Raw genomic sequence first — 20,991 nt, 5'->3', positions numbered from 1 at the left:
TTGGTAAACGACGCAGTCATCTGCAAACATGCGAATATTGCAGGATACATGCAGAGGTAAGTCATTAATATATATTAAGAAGAGGAGAGGCCCGAGGACAGATCCCTGTGGAACCCCAGAAGTTACCGGTAGGGAAACAGATGGGCTGTTTTTAATAAGGACAAACTATGAGCGGTTACCAAGGAAAGCTTCAGCCCATCACGCTATATCGGGGTGCACGTTCGCCAGACATAGTTTTAGTAATAGTCGTTGATGTGGTACCTTATCGAATGCTTTCACGAAGTCTAGGAATACTGCGTCATTCTGCTGGTTAGTATCTAGGTTAGTGTGAAGATCATGAAGGAAAACTGCCAATTCTGTTTCGCAGGAAAATCCCTTTCAAAATCCGTGCTGTGAAAAACGAAAAAAGTTTCCTGCGTCTAAAAATTTCATAATTTCTGTATAAATGACATGTTCCATGATTTTGCAAGGTATGCTTGTTAGTGAGATGGGGCGATAGTTAAGTGGAGAGTTCTTGTCACCTGATTTGTAGGTGGGAACAGCCCTCCCCACCTTCCAGTCCTGTGGTATGATGCCAGTTGAGAGTAGCTGCGAGAACAGCAAGCACAAATAAGCAGCACTGATTTTACACCAAAAGAAGGTGCACACTGTTATTATGGCAGAAATTGATGAGTGAGGTCAGTTTAAGTAACCTTAGTTTAAGTTCTAGTGTCGAATTGATAACGGCACTATACAAGTTTGTCAACCTGTCAGCATGGATGTAGGTCAAATCCCCTGATTTATATACAAGATGCTTGAGTAAGGCTATGATGATTAAGGCAGTCAATATTCAGATCACTGGAGGCGTATTTGGGGGCTTGCTGGTTTCCTGCTTGTGCTCGTCACTGGAGGCCTCCACACCTGGAAGTTGTCACGAAGCTCAAAAGTTGCTTCATCGGAGATATTCTCCGAGACATCTACCTCATTATTGGCTGCAACAGTCTTCCCGTTCTTGCCCACAGTTGGAAAAGCCTCCACTGACAGCCTGCGTCCACGAGGTTGAACTGACATTGTAGTATCGCTTCATAGATATCTTCTGAGAAGGAAAAGCCAGCTTTCCCTAAAAGGAGCTCATTCCTGCATGCTTCATGGACAGAAGCAAGGTCCTTGGCTTTAGCAAGCATTACTGGTCCGGTGATGGCAACCTTTAATACCCTGGTGCTCACAAACCATTTGAAGAGGACATCTTCAACATATTTAACACGTTCACTGCAGCAGCACGTTTTGAAATCCTGATTCCTGTGTGGGATTATCCACCAGTGGGTCACTTGTCAAATTGCTGTGATGCATCGTGACCCACTGGTGAGTTACCAGGAAGTTGTGCTCCTTTTGAAATTTCATCAAAGTGCAGACAGATGGCGCTGCAACGAGTTGTCAAACGGGTCGAAGAGCTCAAAAATGAGCTAAATATGGAGCTTGATGCACGAAAGGTGGTGGAAAAAAAGACTTCAAGCAGCCAAGGAAAAGCTGAACAGGGCTGTCATTGTGAACGAGAATGGTTGTGACAATGGAATGCAGTCTCCCGACGTGACAGGAGAGGGAGTGTCGGCAAAGCATGCGGAATGCGTCCAATGTGGGAAGGGGGTAGTTGGAAAGAGCGGCACCTACCTTGAGGCTGCAATGCAAAAAAAAAGCAGGAACACAAGGGTCAATACCCCTTGTCAAGTCCGTATCACGCGAGGAAGGATGACAAAGGGAAGCAGGGAGAGGCCTTGGCACTAGGCGATTGTGAAATGGTGATTATCGCCAGCGACTCCAACCTGGCTAGGTGCTCAGAAGCAATTGTGGAGAGGGTGAAAGACGATAAAAGAGTGCCGGTATGGACATTTCCAGGACGGACACTGGGTTCTGTGTAGTTCAAGGGACAGGACTAGCCCAGCGCTTGGCGAAGGGGGTAGACGACTTGCACGAGCTGTACCCTCAGGTGCAAATCATTGTGTGCACGGTGCTGGAGGTGCCTGTACGTAACAGTCATGTACAAAAAGCCGTAGTGGCTGGTAATGAGGCGATATGGAAAATGAGCCGAGAGAAAGGCTACGAGGTTGTCGAAGTAAACAGAGAAGTGAGAAGGTGTGGTGGTTTTTGACTGAGGCAGGATCCACTTCAATTACAGGCTTGAATGAGAAGTGGGCTGGCGACTTGCTGGTCGCGCTGTTGCTTTATTTAGGGGGCCTACGGGCGCTCAGGACGCCAGAGTAGGTAGTAATGAATAAGGTCCCCTAGGGGAACCTTAGAATAGCATCGCCATCAATAACAGAAAAAGGAGGAAAACAAGAAAGAGAGCTTGCCGTGCAATAGGCTACATAAACATACAGGGTGGCAGAAGAAAGGAAAAGTGGGCAGAAATTGAGGAGCAGAGAAATAGAGAACAAATAAGGGTGTATGTGGTTACAGAAACATTTATGTTTAGGAAGGGTGCAATGGAACTAAGTCAGAAAGAAAGGGAAGGGGAGTTGGAATGCTCATCCATCAGGGAGCCAAGTGGCAAAGAGTGAATTCAAAATGTCAAGAGCAGCTTTGGTTATCAGGTACAATGAGCGGAAAGAAAACTTGGTTGGGCGTAACATATTTGTAGACCAGAAATAATTGCACAGAGAAGAATCAAAAAGTTAGCAGAATGCCTAAGTGCTGATATTAAGAGTTTGATGAATGATGCCGCAATTATCTCATTAGGTGACATGAATGCCCACATACAGGATCTAGATGGCTGTACTAGCCATTTAATGGGGAATATACCGGGAGAAAAAATCTATGGTTCAAATACTGGTGCAAGCAAAGATAAAAGGTGAAAGTGAACGTTGGTTGTCAGAAATACGTGAGAAAAAGAAGGCCGCACCTAAAATATTTTGGAACCACATAAAATTATTAGGCAGGAGGTTAACAACAATACAACAACATATCCTAGGCAAAGATGGAAACAAACTGGAAGGGGACGCTACATTAAATTACATCCAAAAAGTAACAGCTGAATCTTTCCAAGGCAATGACGAGGTTGTATTTGAAGAAAAAAAGAGCATGAAAGAGAACCAGAGGGAAAAGGAGTTGGTGCTGACAAATTTCAACTGGAAGAAAGCCGAAGAGAAAATTCCTAAGCGCACAGCCACAGGGCTAGACCATGTTCCCGTTAGGCTGATTAACGAGCTAGGACCAAAAAGTAAGGAAGCTCTGGTGAAAGCAGTGGAAAAAGCTTTAAAAGATAGATGAATACCAGACAGTTGCTGACAAAATAGAATGAATTTAATTTTTAAAGGTAAGGGGGACAAATATAGAAATTCACTCGTATTAGTGGCGAGAATTTGGATTGGCTCGCGAGTGACGTCACGGCCAGGACGCCGCTCGCTTCGGCTTGCTCAGCTGCCGCGCGCACTCGTTCCCTTCGTGTATGTTTGGGGTATGGGTGGCTTGAGCCATACTTATTGAAGGATATGTCGGCTTTTTTCTGCTGCCATGCCTGAACCACAATTCCTTCTTCAAAAGCGTTTGAGTTGAGAAAATTTGCAGCTTGGATATCGCAAGCTATGTAGCATTGAAGGGGTCTACTGGTTTTTCAATGCATGTATACGTGGTATCTGTCCATAAATTTTGCATAAAAGGAATGTCTGCAAATTCAACTCGCGAAGTTGTGTATGACGCTTTGCTTAATGCTTAACATTCCCTTAGTACTTAGCTATGAAAAACATTGCATTTTACATGGAAGAAAAATCTTGGTATTTGGTGTCAACATGTTATCCGTGTTAGAAAGACACTGCCCAGAGAAGCTGTCATCATGATTCTTATTACTCTGGTGAGTTGTTCTAGTCAAATATGGCCACTTTTTAACGCGTAAAAAAAAAAAAGAGTTAGGCGCGCATTTTGCATGAAAATGTTTGCTGCTACTTTCACCGCTCTCTGAAGCAGGCCCCCATAAAACGAATTGCTCATGGCTGCTAACATGACAGCGCATCATGAAGAGTATTTACAAATTTAATTCACAAATACCATAGTAGCAATCACCTGAAAGAAAAGTTTCGTGGTTAAGATCTAGAGGCAACCAATGGCGAGCTATGAAATGTTTCATGGTGGCCCTCAGCAACCTTTACTGACAATATGGCACACTCCTCACGCAACAGTAGCAACCCACTGTCGTTATGGCGAGGCAGGCATTGTTCGCGAAACCCATCAGTTCACTAAAACTTCGAATTGCAACCATGAAGCAGTTTTTTACAGTGCCAATTGCAATGCCTTAAGTATACTCGAGGTACTACAGCACAGCTTAGGGTGCCTAGAAAAGGAAAATTCAAGCGCCTTCTGCCTACCAGGTCCTGATCCAGTGTTGTTTATTTATACAAACGGAGAACTATTTGCTTTGTCAGTACATAAAAGAGAACCTCGCAAACCTTCATAAGGCAGACACCACAAGCTTTATATAATACACTTGAATTTTGACCCTCCACTGGGGAATTATGATGTCTTGAATATGTCCCGTACTACTAATGAATGACGCTTCGGCTTCTTTCTGGCTGCAGCCATACGGTCCAAAAGGCATATTTCACAAAAGAATTTGTGCCGAGCAACCTGTTGTCAGTTCGCCAAACAGATTCGTCATGTATATTCTTCTAGCAACAAACACCAGTAAATTGCTGAAGTGAGTTAAACGTGTAGCATGCAAAAGGGGATATATATTGGTACATATCTTTTCGTATTCTGCGAACAGCTATAAGCCTCAATTAGCTTTACTTCAAATTACCGCTACTTAAAATAAACACGGGAAGGACCGCCTAATTTTGAGAAGCAGTTAAAGAAGTAAGTGGTACTGGTAGAATCTAAACTGCAGTGTTAAATTCTCGTGTTACTGCCGAGCGTATCTGTGAAGAAATGCAAAAATTCGATATTATACCATCAACTACACGTTGTGAGCAAACCTGTTTTAGCAGATTAAAATCAAGCTAACTGTTGTACAAGTCGTATACTGCCAGTGTTTGTGACATACTTGTTGCACTGCAGCAGGTATGGTATCATAACTGGATAATTATATGCTATGTTTTTACGGTTGTCAATCCGCGCATGAAAAACCCGCAATGGGCTGGTCAGCGCTCCTTAGGCTGGCACTGTAGCGTTGCCTTTGAGAACTGTATTGTTGTCTAAAAAATAAGCTCTTTGAATAAATTTTCGCAAACGAAGACGTTGCAAAAACATATTTGAGATGCCCGCCATAATTATGCAAGTAGAAGGAACGAGAGTGAACAAATGAAAACACTGCAGAAGGTGCCCGGACACTGCCCGAACTGCAGCAGACGACAGGCGTGAGTCCGTGCCCTGACATCATGCGAGCGACGCTCGCAGCACCCCTGTAGTTTGTTGTCGGGGCTGATAGACTGTTGACCATTACATTGGTAATATACAGGTTAGTAGTCCAGGCAATTAACTTAAAGCTGCGAGCAGGGGCAGAGAATAATTGCATTTTGGGAGAACTTCAGAATGGCTTCAGAATAGGTAGGCATTTGGATGATAACTTAATTTGTTCTTACTCAGTGTATTGAAATATCAAGAGTAGAAAACAGACCATTATATGTGGCCTTTTTAGACATTGCAGGAGCATATGACAACGTAGACCACAACATTTTGCGGGATATTCTGGAAGGGGAAGGCTTAGGCGACGATTGTCTACAGATTTTGAGAGAGATTTACCTAGAAAATACCATTTGCGTGGAATGGGAAGGGATGAGGAGCGAGGAGAAAGTTGATATCAACAAGGGACTGAGGCAGGGGTGCCCTTTATCCCCACTGCTGTTTATGATCTACATGGTGAGGACGGAAAGGGCTCTAGAAGGAAGTAATATCTGGCTTAATCTCTCATACAAACAGGCAGGTACAGTAGTCGAGCAGCAGCTTCCAGGTTTATTTAATGTGGACGACATTGTGTTGCTAGCTAACAAGCAAAGGGATCTGCAACGTTTGGCTAATAGAGAGTTTTAGTTTAGGGGACACAGGCGGCTTGCGTACGCATGAACTAGGGGTGACGGTACTGCGCATGCGCAGACGCTGACGTAGGGGTCTGCGCATGCGCAGTACCATGGCCCCTAGTTCTTGTGTACGCAAGCCGCTTGCGTCCCCTAAACTAAAGCTCTCTAATATCTGTGGACAGGGAGGCGAGAATTTGGGTTTTAAATTTAGCATTAAAAAATGAGGTGTTATGGTATTCAATGAAAACAGTGAACAGGCAGTGGCAATACAGGGCCAGGAAATACCTGGCTTAAAAGAATGTGAATATGTTGGTATATGCATAAACAAAGGCAATAGATATATGGAAACACAGGAAAAAAACAACAGTAAAGGGGAAGAGAAATGCAGCCATAAGGAAACACAGAGTGCTATGGGGATACAATAGGTACGAGGTGCTCCGGGGTATGTGGAAAGGTATAATGGCTCCAGGACTTACATTTGAAAATGCAGTTATTTGCTTGAAATCCGGAGTACAATTAGGACTCGATGGCAACCAGAGGTCACTGGGACGCCTCGCATTGGGTGCTCACGGGAAGACTATAAATGAAGCTGGGCAGGGTGATATGGGCTGAACAAGTTTTGAAGTGAGAGAAGGTCACAGTAAAATTGATTATGAAGAACGACTGAGGAATATGGAAGAAAGTAAATGGGCTGGGAGAGTGTTGAGGTATTTGTACAGGAAAAACATTGATTCACAGTAGAGGAAAAGAAATAAAAAGCTTAACAGCAAGTATGTGGCCTGTATGGTGAGCAACACAGCAACAAAGAACGTCAAGCGGAAAATCGGAGAGGCCGAGATAATCTCATGGGGGGCGGCAATGGAAAAAAGACCTGCCATGAGTAACTACTTAAGAGAAAAAAACGAAAGCAGGAAAGAAACAATTTGTGATAATTCAAAGGGAAGCTCATTACTTTTCGAAACAAGATCAGGATGCCCTAGAACATGCACTTATAAAGCAAGATATAAGAAGGAAGAAGAAGCATGTGTTTGCTGCGGTAATGCTAAGGAAACAATGGAGCATGTTGTATTAGAATGTGAAGATATGTGCCCAACGACCCACCGTGGTTGCTCAGTGGCTCTGGTGTTGGGCTGCTGAGCATGAGGTCGCAGGATCGAATCCCGGCCATGGCGGCCGCATTTCGATGGGGGCAAAATGCGAAAACACCCGTGTACTTAGATTTAAGTGCACGTTAAAGAACCCCAGGTGGTCGAAATTTCTGGAGTCCCCCACCACGGCGTGCCTCATAATCAGAAAGTGGTTTTGGTACGTGAAACCCCATAATTTTTTTTTATATCTGCCCAGCGGTCGATTTAAGAATCACTGGCTTCCTTGAAGCCCTTTGGTTCAGCGAGAGCAGGGGGAAAGTAAACATGTCCGCAATAGATATTAGTAAGAGGCGATTGGAAGTCTGGTGGAAGAAAAGTAGGGAAACAACAAAAATGGAGACATACAAAAGCAAAGTTCGCAATACGTGATCAGAAAATTTGGTTGTGGGAGTTCATAGTGTTTTTTTCTTCCTTTCTTTTTTTCGTTTTTAACCTAGGTTGGACATTAAGCAGTATAATAGCAAGAGCTTGGTGGCGCAACACACTGCCCCATTCTAAAGGGGATGCTCATAACATCCATCCAACCATCCATCCATCCATCTAGAAACAACAATTTTCTATTTTTGTTGATTTCTAGCAAAGATGATGCTCGTGCACTACAGAAAAGCTGTGCACAGCCCCACAGTGGGAATAACTGCCATCACCCACCGATGACCCGTGCCACTGTGAATGTGTTAGTGTGGCCTGACATAGTCGCTTCCAAGCTTTGTCGTTGCTGTGTTTGCTTTTTGTAGCACTTACCTTCCCTTGCTCCTTTATAATAGCTGAGTGACAATCTGTATTCTTCACTAAGGCGATGTGCCGCACAGCTGCAGTGTCCTATGTGAAGCAATCACAGCAGTAGCACATCTGCAAGCCAGAAAGGAAAGAAAAAGCTCAAGATAAAAGCCAGCTGCCGTACTGATTGGCTGCACTCTGCTGCATGTGCCATGTGGCATGCGTCTTGGGGGCGCCATGCAGCCGTCTTCCTTTCCCCTACTGACCGTGCTACACCTACGGTTGATTTTGTTCATTGTAACCGAACAGAGCCTGGCACTGGGTTGGCCTAAGTGGATGTCTTGCTCGTAGTCTCCTTTTGTGTGTTTTTGTGTGTTTATACAAGCTTTTTGTAGTAGATGAAATTTCACTTTAAATGGGAATGTCATCTGTGGACTCAAGTGTATTACATGTATACACCTGTCATACGGGCACTCGAAAGTGTTTTGAGCAAGAAGACTTCTCCCAAAAAAAAGTGTTTCGCTCATAGACACACGACAGGGAGCGATCTCTTGTTCAAAAGCGGTCTTTTCTGGAAGCAGAGTTTGTCAATCTCTTTTTCGGCTGAAAAGGAGTAGCCTCAAAACCAGTGGGTGCCAGCAATTATTATATACTTAAAAAACTGAGCAAATGTGTATTTTTCTGTCACCTAGGCTCATGGTAAAAAATTTTATGTCTCACAGAAGGTGTAGTAAACCCAGTAATGCTCATTTTTTTTTCTGTACCATCATAGGCAACGAGTTTTCAAAGCAGGTCGAACTTTCTCTAAACTACTACAATAAATCTTTACATTAACATCTCTTAATCTGTTTTTAAATTTATTTGAAAACCGTGTAATAAAATAAGTTTTCACTTTATACTTCGAGATACATCAGTTTATTTTGGCCGGTTTTGTTTTGAACACTATCGCCACGCTTTCCATATAGGGTGTCCAGAAGGAAACAATAAAAAGAGATTGTCTTCAACACCTCTTCAATAGAAAGTCTTTCAATTTGGTAAAAGACCGCTTACGTAAAAGAGTTTTTGAGTGCTCGTGTGACAGAGGCATTAGATTTGCCTGTTGTATGGGACTATGCTATGGTATTGTAAACATAATATCGGTGTATTCACATTTTGTGAAATTTAGCAATTTTATGAAATATAGAACAGAAAATTTGGTTGCATCAGCTGATAGAATCAGATTTATTGCATTTAACAAATTTAATTTATATAGGAGCTGCAGTATCCCAGACATCTACATGTTCCCTGTATAATAATCTGTCTAGAAAAATGAAGTCGTGGTCAGTGTAAATTTTTCACCTGAATATATCAAATTTAAAGCCAAACAAATTTAGTGCAGCACTTCGTTAATAGGGGATGACTAAGCGATTCCTTTGCATTATGTTTTTTCTTGCTTTTTTCCAGACATTTATGTACAATGAGCTCTTTTTGTACAACATCAAGAAGAACAACTGGCTTCTTGTAAAGTGCCCCAACTTGCCACCTCCACGATGTGCACACCAGGTAAGTCAATTGTACCCAGCTTATCTGAAACGTCAATTATAATGTAATTTCAGAGACTCCAGTACCAGCTGATTGTGGTGCATGCACTGGTGCAATCAAGGGTGAAAGGGGGGAGATAGTGCATGATTTGCAGCTGCTTCTTTGAATTTGTTATACACCCACTTATAACAATATTCAAATGCCACGAAAATTCCATTGTTATAACCGATAACTGTTAAAACCGGGTTGCATGAAAAAATTAAAATGGGGGATGGCAAAGCTGATCTTAGTAAACTATAATGGCGAGGAGGCCAGTGCCCCTTCCCACTACCTTCCTCCATCTGGCTGCTGATTGTGCTTACTCGTTTAACTGCTTCCTGGGCACTCCAATCGCATGTAACAAGCCGCAGCTGTCGGCGTTAAAGAATGGCACTGCTATAACTGCAAAGAGGGGCCACGAGTGGCAAGCGATATACGAGCACTGCCGAGGCAGCACATTGGTGGGCCCAAAAGGGGCCTTTTAAAAAATGCGAGGAAGTTGTCATGGCAGCCTGTCAGCTTGAGAAATTCAGAAGAAACGCTGAGGTGAGCTTGCCACGTACGTCGCACTGCATTGCAAACGAATTTCTGGTTTTCTTTTTTTCTTTTCAAGGATTTTGCATTTCACTACCTTTTGGCTCGGACACCGGCTCAGACTTCATTGTTATAACTGATAATGCGGCATCAAGGCATTGTAGTAAGCAGGTCATTTCGCCATGCACAACATACAAAAGTTGACAGTGCAGCAGCTTCTTATTGTTATAACCGATATATTGTTAAAACCAGCATTGTTATAAGTGGGTTCGACTGTATTTCGCTTACCTCATTCTCGAACAACTGGGTATGTACCACTAAATGTTCCAGCTGATGTAGTACGAAATTTTGACCAATAGCCAGAGAGTGCACCTCTGTTCTGTGTAATCAAACAATGAATCACGGCCAGAACCTGTGCGTATAATGTTGACTTGTAGGCATCTCTAAAGCACACACAGCTCCTAATGGGGGAGTACAATTTGCAATTAGAATTAATTAGAATTAGAATTTTAGAATGTTCAAGTCGATTCGCAATGGGTTTTACCTTTTTTTCGAAGGTATTTTCTTTGCTGTGCATTTCATTAATCCCTCCCTTTTGTTTTCTTTACACTATTCCTTACTATTAAAACTGGATTAAGTAGTTTTTCTTTGTTTTTAAGATACTTACTAGAGAGTGACAGCATCGGGTGACATGGTGTCAGCCCGCCTTGACATCAAACAAAGTTCTCTGTCACCCAGGGAATTTTACGAAGCCACTCGGAGAAAACCTGAAAAACTCAGGGAATTTAGAAATGTCAACTTGGTAGACACCCTGACATACTCATTGGCAGCACAACCTACTCTGTGGTTGAGACACTGAGCTGCATTGAGAGAGAGCAGTTCTTCTCTGTTGTACGTCTGTACTTAACGGCAGCATGCAATTACATTCGCCACAAATTCCCGCTAGAAAACGTCAATCTCAAAATGGCTGAAGTTGGTCAAGTACAAGCTCTGGAAACTGCTTCATTCAACAGTGTACATCATTTTATTATGGCGTTCCCTGCTGTCTTACCTCAGCAGAGTGGCGAATCAAAAGAAGAAGCAATCGATGCGCTTGAAGTTGAGTTTGCCAACTTGCAAGTGTATCAGGTTCCAGCCGACATATTGAATGAGCCAAGGTGCGACGTGCAGTGGTCTCAGTTAGGAAGCGTTCGAAGTGTCAACGGATTGCTCAGGTACCACAGAATTTCAATGGTTATGCTGGGTATTCTCTCCATTCCCCACAGCAATGCTGAATGTGAGAGAATATTCCGCACTGTGAACAAAACTCGAACGGAGTTTCGCTCATCTGTGTCTGAGAAAACTCTCGAAAGTCTGCTGGTGGTCAAGGGGCACCAGAGTGGTGCTTGCTTTGAGCAAACCTACACGGAGAAGTTTCTGAAGCAGGCAAAGTCGGCAACAGCAAAATCATTGCAAAAATAAATTGTGCCCCAGTGGAGTTTTCGCCCTTTACTCTCCGAGAAGCGGATTTCACTTGCGGTTGTGAAAACGTGAGTAAGCTTGTCGCAAAAGGCAAATCCCTTTAAAAAAAAGAAGAAATTCCTGCCATGCACCGCAAAACACCCTGTTCCAAAAGTTCTCTTGCTCCAAGCAAACCGTGAAGGCGACGGCAAATCAACTAACAATACTCGGTCGGCCAACCGTCACTAGACATGCTGGCGCGCGTCGTTGGGCTGTTGAGGTGGCGCATTGTTGTCCTTACAAAGCAAGTCATCGCAGTGGGCTGGGAAGGGTTTGGAGGTCACTTCTCCAAAGATCACCAGCCCCCGCAGGCCGATCATAACAGCATGAAACAAGCGCTGTGAGGTTTGTGGAATAATATTTTAACAGTTCATGTTGACTTAATATTTGCCTTTAGTGTCCCTTTAAACGGCGTTCAAATTTTGTGATGTTTGAATGAAAGGGAGTGTTAAATATTTAAATTAATTTGAATATTGTACAATTCAAAGCAGTTTCACTTGTTGAGCAGTTACATGTATTCATTTTTGTCTGCATTGAGCCAACATTCAACAACAAAGGGCAGGCAGTGATAAATAACATGCAATACAAGGAATATATTGTTGAAGCTTGCTAGTACATTGTATATCACTGTTTCCTATATACGAATAAGGACACATTGCTGCTAACTGGAGGGTATATAATTTGTGGTGGGTGTAGAGAGGTGTAAAATTCCCAGCAGGCAAAGATTCCAAAAGTTGCATCATACATCTGTCCTCAGCTTCAGTTTTCTTTCTACTCTTCATTGTTTTCATGAAGCTTCTTACACTCTCTACAGTTTCACTTTTGCCCCTCCTGGCATGCTATGGTATTACACTGCCAATCGTGGTCATCCCAGCCATTCCAGATGATCACTAATAATTTGCAGTATTTAGGTGTCTTGTTGCTTTCACATTTTTATCACCTGCCCAGAAATGGCAGCTGTGAACCTTGGATGCCCTTCTTATCTTGCATCATTTGTCCATGCTAAACATTGGGAAGACAGCTCAGCTCAAATTGTGGTTTTTAAAAGCTTCGTTCACCATACTGTGGAACTATCACTGCTGTTCAACAGAATTGGCCTTTTTATGCAGACTCATATTGCTGGGAGATTGAATGCAATGTTAGCTAGGAGGCAGGTGCCTGCTTCATAGACTTCATAGTTTGAGAAATACTTTCTTGCTACTGCTGCTGCTCTAGCATGCACTTGCACCCACCTTGAAATTGATGTGCATCAAGGTGAATTTATCTCTGACGACTCCTCTTTGTTTGGTAATGCTCGTGACAGTTTATCATGACGGCATACCAACTGGCTCAAATTCAGATGCGCTTCAACCTGTCCATTTATCTCTGGACAATATGGCGCAGGAAAACAAAGCCCAATACCATTTCCATTAACACATTCCGCCAGCTTCTTAGTGTAAAAAGTGATGCTATTATAAGCAACAAAAACTGGTACTCTCAGGCATCCCTGTCGCTAATGTTGCGATCTTCTTTTCAAGCCTTTTCTGCAACAACTCCTGTACATTCACGATCAATGATAGTGAACAACTGAGCTCTTTTTACCCTTACTTTTTAATTTCAGCAGAGTCTAAATGCCACAGTGTATTGTTGTGAAGGTGGAATGATGAAATTAGGAAACTTGCAGGCACAAGTTGGAATCAGCTAGCGCAAGACAGGGGTGATTGGAGATTGCTGGGAGGAGCCTTCATTGTGCAGTGGACATAAAAATAGGCCGTATGATGATGATGATCATTCTGATACTGCTGGCTCGTTTTTATAGAGCACATATATTGCCTTGTTTATGTGGCAGGTATGGCATGTTTGAATTTTCCACATAGTGTCATCTTTTATATGGTTCCAAGCAAACCTTTCAGGATTTTCCAAAGGAATTTTTTCGTCATGCCTGTCAGACTCACATGTATTATGGTAGAGATCAGACGTATTGAATTTATGTTCCTTTGGAGCATCAGGCTGTTCTTGCAAAGCTGTATGTCCTTAGTACTTCTTCACTGTCTAAAGTGGTGAATGCATGCATCCAGATTGCAGTAGCTGGCCAGCTGCAACATTAGTGTTAATGAGGACACCTTTCAGGGTATAAAACAAGCTCCCAAACATCTTTCCTCAAATATCTGTGGAGATTTGGCTTCTCTCGTCGTACCATTGGTGAAAAAAATGTGCAGTTGACAACTATGGATGAGCAAGGCCATCCACCTGTAGTGGCTTCGCTTCTCATCAGAATTGTCTAAAATACCGTCTGTACGGTGTGCAATATTAAAGCAAATCTTTCTTTGTGAACCCTCCTGGACTTTCCTGACCACGGCTAGATGCTCCTGCCTTGCTGAGTTGCTCACACTTTTAAAAAAATAATTTAATTACATGTATGATGGTGGTATTGAACGTCAGTCCCCCAGCACATCAGCGCGATCCTCTAACATACGTCTGTTGTGCCAATGCCAATTACTAGCTCTTTGAGATGATCGCTTTATGGGTCACATTGCGCAGCATGAGTGTGTGAGAGCACATGTATGCACTCCAGTTTCCTTTACACCAAATATGCAGGAATGAAGTGGGCAAATTTAGAGCATTTGATTAATCGCTTCGCAAAAGCTTTGCTTCACATAGATTCCAAGATTGATCTGCTTTTTTTTTTTTTTTTTTTTTTTTTTTTGTAGGGTTGCTATTGAAGGCAGTAGCAAAACTGAGTTCCCAAGATCATTTGCAGGACCTGTGACAAGCAGCTCAAACCATTTCCATGTGTTCTGTGCTGAACATATTCTTAGGCTTTTCACTCAGTTTTTTTTTTTCCACCAACTGTATAGGCATATTCATAGACTAAGGAAGAAAGTTGGCCTAGTTGGTGCAATTGCCTTGGCTGTTATATTTTACCGGGAGCAAAAACGATCAGAGAAAACGACAAAGGTGGACAAGTCAAAACACTGCACTTTGAATGACACTTTATTAAAATTATGTAAGGGAGAAATTATGATCCACCCGACTGTAGCACGAAGCTACAGAGAGAACTGAAATGAGTTTCTCAAAAAGAAAGCTTTGCAGTTTAAAAAGTTTTGTCCTGGTCCAAGGATCAAACCCGGGACCAACTACTTTCTAGGGCAGTCACTCTAGCGTCTGAGCTAACCAACAGGCCAGCAGATCGAAGAGCAAGGCCAAATTAATCGACAACTCAAAGCACAGAGACACTGAATATTACAAATTGGCTCTGTGGAAGCCCACAAGGTAGAACAAAATTCATGAAAGGGAAAATTGTCATCCACTTGACTGTAGCACAAAGCTACAAAGGATACCGATATGAGTTTCTTAGAAAGATTCACAGTTGAAGAAAAATTTGTCCTGATCTGGGGATCGAACCTGGGACCAGCACCTTTCCGAAGTGGTCACTCTGCCATCTACTCTCTGCCACCTACCATACGTCTAATGCATTGACAGCTGCATAGGAGGAAGTAATAATCTCGCTATAGAAAACACAGCAGAAAACAACCACAGTCTTCATTTCTGTGAAGCCTTCTTAGGCTCACAGTTGTGCTAAGCATGTAGTACTAACATTTTGCCAGAATGTGTTCACAAATTGGTATGTGCAGTCTCTTTCAAAATTTTTTTTTTGTAGTCCTTGACTGTGTGTGGTAGGCTGTTACATTGGATTTGGCTTACTTATTACCTGCCCGTCCTTCTGGTCTTGAAATGTTTGCCGAGTGCAGGAAACATCATGAATTTTGGCTCCCCCTTCAATTCCATCAAGCGACATTTTTCTTGTACAGAGTTGAAGCAGCACAGCTCCGAGACAAAAAGAAAAAGGCAGGGTCACATTCACCTCAGACAATGAAGGACACATCTGCTGTGCCCATACTTGTTCATGTTGTCATGTATGGCACATTGTGCACAGAGATACTGTGCCTCACACCTCTTTCTTTTTGTGCTTTGCTGGATTTCAGACAGTGTACTAGAGAGTGAAAAACTCTATATATGTATAGACTACTTGGGAAAACTTAATGTGCATCTGAGGTTGCTGTCTGCATTCCCTACATTCAGGCTGTAATGGTGCCTCAAGGAGGGGGCCAGATGTGGATCTTTGGGGGAGAGTTTGCCAGTCCAACTAAGTCCCAGTTTTACCACTACAAGGACCTATGGGTCTACCATATTGCAAGCCGGAGCTGGGAGCAGGTGAATGCTCCAAGAGGGCCCAGCGCACGCAGTGGTCATCGCATGGTGCAAGTAGGTCGTCAGCTGCTGCTTTTTGGTGGCTTTCATGAGAGCACCAGGTCAGTTTTATAGCTGTAAATCACAGTGATATCCCCACATACTATACTATGTGCATGCTTAATACTTTGTGCTGAAAAACGAAGGTTGTGAGGTAGTGTGGAATATGTGCAAGGTTTTGCTTCAGTGGTATGATATTCCATTGGCCATTGCAAAACTATCAGAAGGCTTTGTGCTGCCAAGCGTGCTACTTTTTTTTTTGAAGAAAAGGGAAAGAGCAATGTGAAAAAAACATAGGTTCATCTGAGGTCCTTGATGCTATGTATATTGTAATATATCTCTGCTTGACTGGTTGTTACAATGCACTGTTCGTTATTCACTGTCTGCCCAACCATTAAAAAAAAAAAAATCTGACCGCAGTACACTTAGGGTTGGCACATATTTTTCAACTATTTCTTTTTATTCTTCTGCCCACTTTCTTCAAGTGCTTTTCTTTCTATTCATCCCAATTTCTTCAGGGTAGCATGTAGGTGAATATACACCGGCTAAACACTCTGCTTTTCTATAAAGAGCTTTCCTCAAATACAGCTGGGAAGCAAATGTGCTCACTCTTTCACATTTTAGTGGTGGCAAGAGGTCCGCAAGCTAACACATGTGGTCCCGACATAAATCAGAGATTGAAAGATTGACTTTTTTAAAAAAAGGCAGCGCATGGTTTGCTGCCGCCGTCAAATTTGTAGCTCTCTGCATGTTGAGAATTAGCCCTCTTCATGTTGAAAATGAGCCTGTCTTACAGATGAAGACTTCTGTCTCAAAAGATGAAGTCGTCTTTGTCCATAAGCCATGCTGAATTTTCAACATGAACCCATGCCAACAAGCTCATTACCCTATTTGTAACACTTCGTTGCGCTTCTTGCACTTTCACTTGCTATCTCTAAGTGGAACCATCTGGCACTGTCTTCTTGCGGCATTCTCATCAGCATAGGCTTACTTCTACCACAAAGGCCGGCCCTTAATCAATTACAACTGTAAATATTAACAGATAGAGCACCATCGTATCTGCCCGAGTGCTTCTTAAGCATGTTATCACTTCGGGATAAACTCTACTGCTGTCTTACCCACATGCACTTTAGGAATGAATTGCATTATCATCACAAGTTGCACACTCCGGATGAGTGCATGTGCACATGCACCGCACAAAATTGCACAAAATGCAATTGTCTTATTACTAGTCCAGAATGAAATGTGGCATGCAACACCTGACTTTGCAGTCACGGCAAATATAGGCTGCTGCTTTAGGAGTAAAACCATGTCAAACATTGCGCTCAGGTGTCACTGAAATGTTAGATTTTCTTAAAACTGTTTAAGGCAAAGCTTTCTTTGGCTCTTTTCGTGGGTCTGGCATTCATTGTTTTCTCGCTGAATATATCTATAGATATATATAGAGAACTTTGGAATCCACGTTGAAAAACGCAACAAATTTATTTTTGATGTTTCGGGTGGAGACCGGCCTTCATCAAGAATTCTTGATATAAAGGGCACTTCTCTGCCGAAACATTGAAAATTAATTTGTTGTGTTTTTCAATGGTGGGTTTCTTGAAATATCCATACAGCTGTCAGAAACTGTTATCTTTCATATAGAGTAAATCTCACATAGTATATCAACTTCAGATATATAGAATTGTCTACTTAGAACAGTTGTACATCCTCTTGGAAATCCCATGCAAAAGTCTAGCAATATACTATGCGTGTATCGAACTCCCATTCACCACCACATTTGATATATCGAACGCTGTGCCACATCGTGCCCCTGCAAGTGTGCTTCTAATGGGAATGTGATCACTTCTCATGACGAATTCGAAACAGAACTGTTTTAGCAGATGCTGTCAAACAACAGATCGAATCTGAAGAACAGCGAATGCCACGAAAAAACAAAAAATGAGCGGGTTGCATGCCTCAGTGTCATGGCACTTGTGGATCGCTCGTGAAAACTTCAGCCATTCATTATCAGCAAGATTGCCACTGCGATTCCAAAATGCGAAAGGCCTCCCGGTCCGATACGCATACACTCAATCATTTCACTGAGTGGCTCCGGGCATGGGATACCGAAGTGAAAATGTATACGCTGCCAGGTTTGTCTTGTATAGACAGGGGCTTTCCATTTTGCAAATGGCAATTTAGGGTTCCGCTAGGAGTCAAAATGAATCCGGTCCTGATCCTCACTTTGACGGATTTTTGCATTACTGTCTACATTTAACAAAACCACCCCACGCCATATCCGCACATCGTGGAATAGAACCCTCCTCATCGCGGCAGCTGGGCCCAATATACTCGTCACTGTACAATTCGCAAGTCCGTGCTGAACATGTTTCATTCGGGCTCGCCAGGTTACACGTGATTGGGAATTGAGATGTTTTGCAAGCTGAAAGCCACTTTCGAATCTAAGCATCTGCATGTAGTGTCAGTAGTCACTGCAAAAAGGAAATGCAAAAGCACCTGTGTCCCGTGCATTGGTGGCATGTTAGAGATCCCCTGGTGGTCAGAATTAATCCAGAGTCGCCCACTACCGCGTGCCTCATAACCAAATCATTGTTTTGGCACGCAAAACCCCGGAATTCAATTGTATTCAATTCTGCCTGGTCAACTTGTTGCCGACATATTACGATCAGCTGTTTAATGGCACATTGTAACGTAAACGTTGCCGATCAGTTTTACGCGTGATTTGCAATACAAGTGCGCTGATGGTGGCTGGTTTACTTCCACATATACAGGCTGGTTTACTTCCACACTATGTCCGTTTCTACCTTATCCTAAATAAAAACACTGTAAAACGCACTTCGACCCATGCAAGGCGCATTGCGGTCTCGCATCCGAGCGACGCAAGCTTTTAAGGTTAATATTGCAATCAAGACCCACTTCGCTGCGCAAGTGACTTGCAACATTAGTGTGAAAAACATAAGAAAAAAGAACGGGGGAAAAAAGTAATCTTTTGTGGGTTCAACACGTCCTTGGGAAATTGGTGAATCAATCAATTCCCACTTTTCACAATGCCAAAGCACTTTCCGAGACTTGTGGAAGTTTCAGATAAGCTTCAGAGAGGCATACATATTTTATATTTCAAATTATCGATATACCGAACTATTTTGTGGTTGCCTTTGAGTTCGATATATCCGCTATCGACTGTATATAAACAACTTAAGCCACTGGGTATGTGCGCATTCTTGGCCAATCCCCCAGAATGGATGTGCTACTGTGACACAGGGAGTATGAACCCTTAAAGGGACACTAAAGTGAAAAATTATTTCTTCTGCATCAGTAAATTACCGTTCTACAACACCGAAAACCCCACTCTTAAAACGATAAGACGTTTGGTAAGCCAGAAAAAGCGCAAGAACGAAATACGGGTGGTGACGCCTACTTAAGCTCCCCCACCTGGGGGCTGTGACGGCTTAGATTTTGATGGCATCTTCTAGGGCCTACTAATTATATATAGCGGTACAGATGAACTACATTGTGTTCTAAAGGAACCAAATATTAAACATGGCAAGTTTCGAAAACCTTTATTCAGCCAACGTGGCCCAAATGGGAAAACATACTTTGGAATCCCTGACGTCACGTTGATGTACCGGCACTGGGGTTTCGGCGCGAAATTCAAATACTGATACTTGGACCTTCATTTTCTCATCTAATAATCAAACTATTTTTTTGAAATGACTGCCTGCAGGGTTCTCAAACCATGCTTCATTAGTCTAAACTGATTTATTGTTTCACTTTAATGTCCCTTTAAAGGGTCCCTCAAACACTTATAAGTAATTATAAAATGACATCACTATTAAATTACGTCGCCTCACGAATCTTGTGCCTCACAAATTTTTCTAATCTTCTGATGTTAGACGCAGTTATCGGACCGATCAGTGTCTTACTCTCCTTCAATTTACACTAGTCTGCTGAAAGCTACTGGGGAGACTGCAAAAGGGTGCAAGGGAGTAATGTCTCGCTGGGCCCGCCAAAAGCTTGAAAGCGAGACTGCTCGTGTCGGCACCTCGTGGCAGCCACGGTATCTACACTGCACTTTTCCATCTGTGAGGCCAGGTGCAGCAATGTGCAACTGTCATGTTTTGACTGGCAGTGCAAAGACTAAATTATTTTTCTGTATTTTTGAGATTGCAGGCACATATATTTGAGTTGCTTCATCATGGCAGTAGTCAGTACATGTGCTTACATTAGGTAAACATTTTGTGAGAAAATGAATTAGTTTAGATTCAATTCCATAAGCCGACTTACACCCTCGGATTTCAGCTTGTAATGTGAAATATTTGTGTCACAAAAGCTTTCTGTGTGCTTTATCTCGACAAAAAGTTTAAATTTCTAGATGCTATACAATGTTGTTTAGCCAATTTCCTACAGCACAGTACACCGACAAGGGAATGCTGTTGTTACCTTTAGTTAAGCATTTTTTCCTGTGAGTGTCCAGGCAAATTTGTTTCCAGCTTGCTCTTCCTGCATCAGACACAGCTAGCTGTTGTCTAGGGATCTTCTCAAGAACCTCACGCCGATGGCAGCGCTGGTATTGCCAATGGAGCAGCTCGAAGCCAATAATGTCTTACAAAACAAAGTAGCATTCAAGAATGACTGGCTTGAAGTCGCATTAGTTTCACTCAGTAATTAAAATGCTGATTAGTGGAATTTATTTGTGGAGTTGTCTGATGGCGGTGATTTGTTGTGAATTTTTTGTCCTCCTTATATGGGTGCAAGATGAAAGTGCATAATCAGTACATCTGTGGCAGATGGTTAAAAAATATGTTCAAATTAAAAAGAAATAGGCTTCATGTGCAGGTGCTATAATAGTATATTGAGGATGAATATTTTGATTTTGATAGCAATTAATCATTTTGTGCTGATAAACATAAATGTTGCTCTTTCATTTAACATGTTCACTGCAACAGCACTTTTTGGAGTCCCGATTTCTGTGCTTTGTGACCCACTAGTGGGTCACTTGTCATATTCCTGTGGTGCATCATGACCTATTAGTGAGTCCGCCAAGTAGTGTGCTGCTTTCAAACTTCCTCGACGTGCAGGGAGATGGCTCCATGATGCGTCAAATCAGAAGCAACAAGAATGTCTTGTCTTTGTTGATTTCTAGCAAAGATGTCGCTTGTGCACTGCAGGACAGCTTGGTACAGCCGTATACTGGGAATGATGGACATTACTCACGTCATAGTGAACGTGTTAAACATTGTCATGTGCATTATAAAAATGGTTGATAAGAACTGTTAAATACATTAATCTTAGGTAACTGTTATGAATTGTAATGAACCGGT

General features: G+C 42.5%; 1 protein-coding gene across 2 annotated transcripts in view; it reads left to right on the top strand.

Annotated features, from left to right (window-relative positions):
- Nucleotides 1-20,991, top strand: part of LOC142591631 (kelch domain-containing protein 4) — a 46,423-nt gene that overhangs the window by 2,376 nt on the left and 23,056 nt on the right. For both annotated transcript variants that reach the window (XM_075703928.1, XM_075703930.1), the window contains exons 4-5: nt 9,290-9,388; nt 15,503-15,732. In XM_075703928.1, the coding sequence (XP_075560043.1) occupies nt 9,290-9,388; nt 15,503-15,732 (329 nt within the window). The remainder of the gene's footprint in view (nt 1-9,289; nt 9,389-15,502; nt 15,733-20,991) is intronic.

The sequence above is a fragment of the Dermacentor variabilis genome, chromosome 1 (genome assembly GCF_050947875.1).
Source record: "Dermacentor variabilis isolate Ectoservices chromosome 1, ASM5094787v1, whole genome shotgun sequence".
NCBI lineage: Eukaryota > Metazoa > Arthropoda > Arachnida > Ixodida > Ixodidae > Dermacentor > Dermacentor variabilis.
Note: the sequence above shows the minus strand (reverse complement) of the source record. Positions and strands in the feature narration are given on the sequence as shown.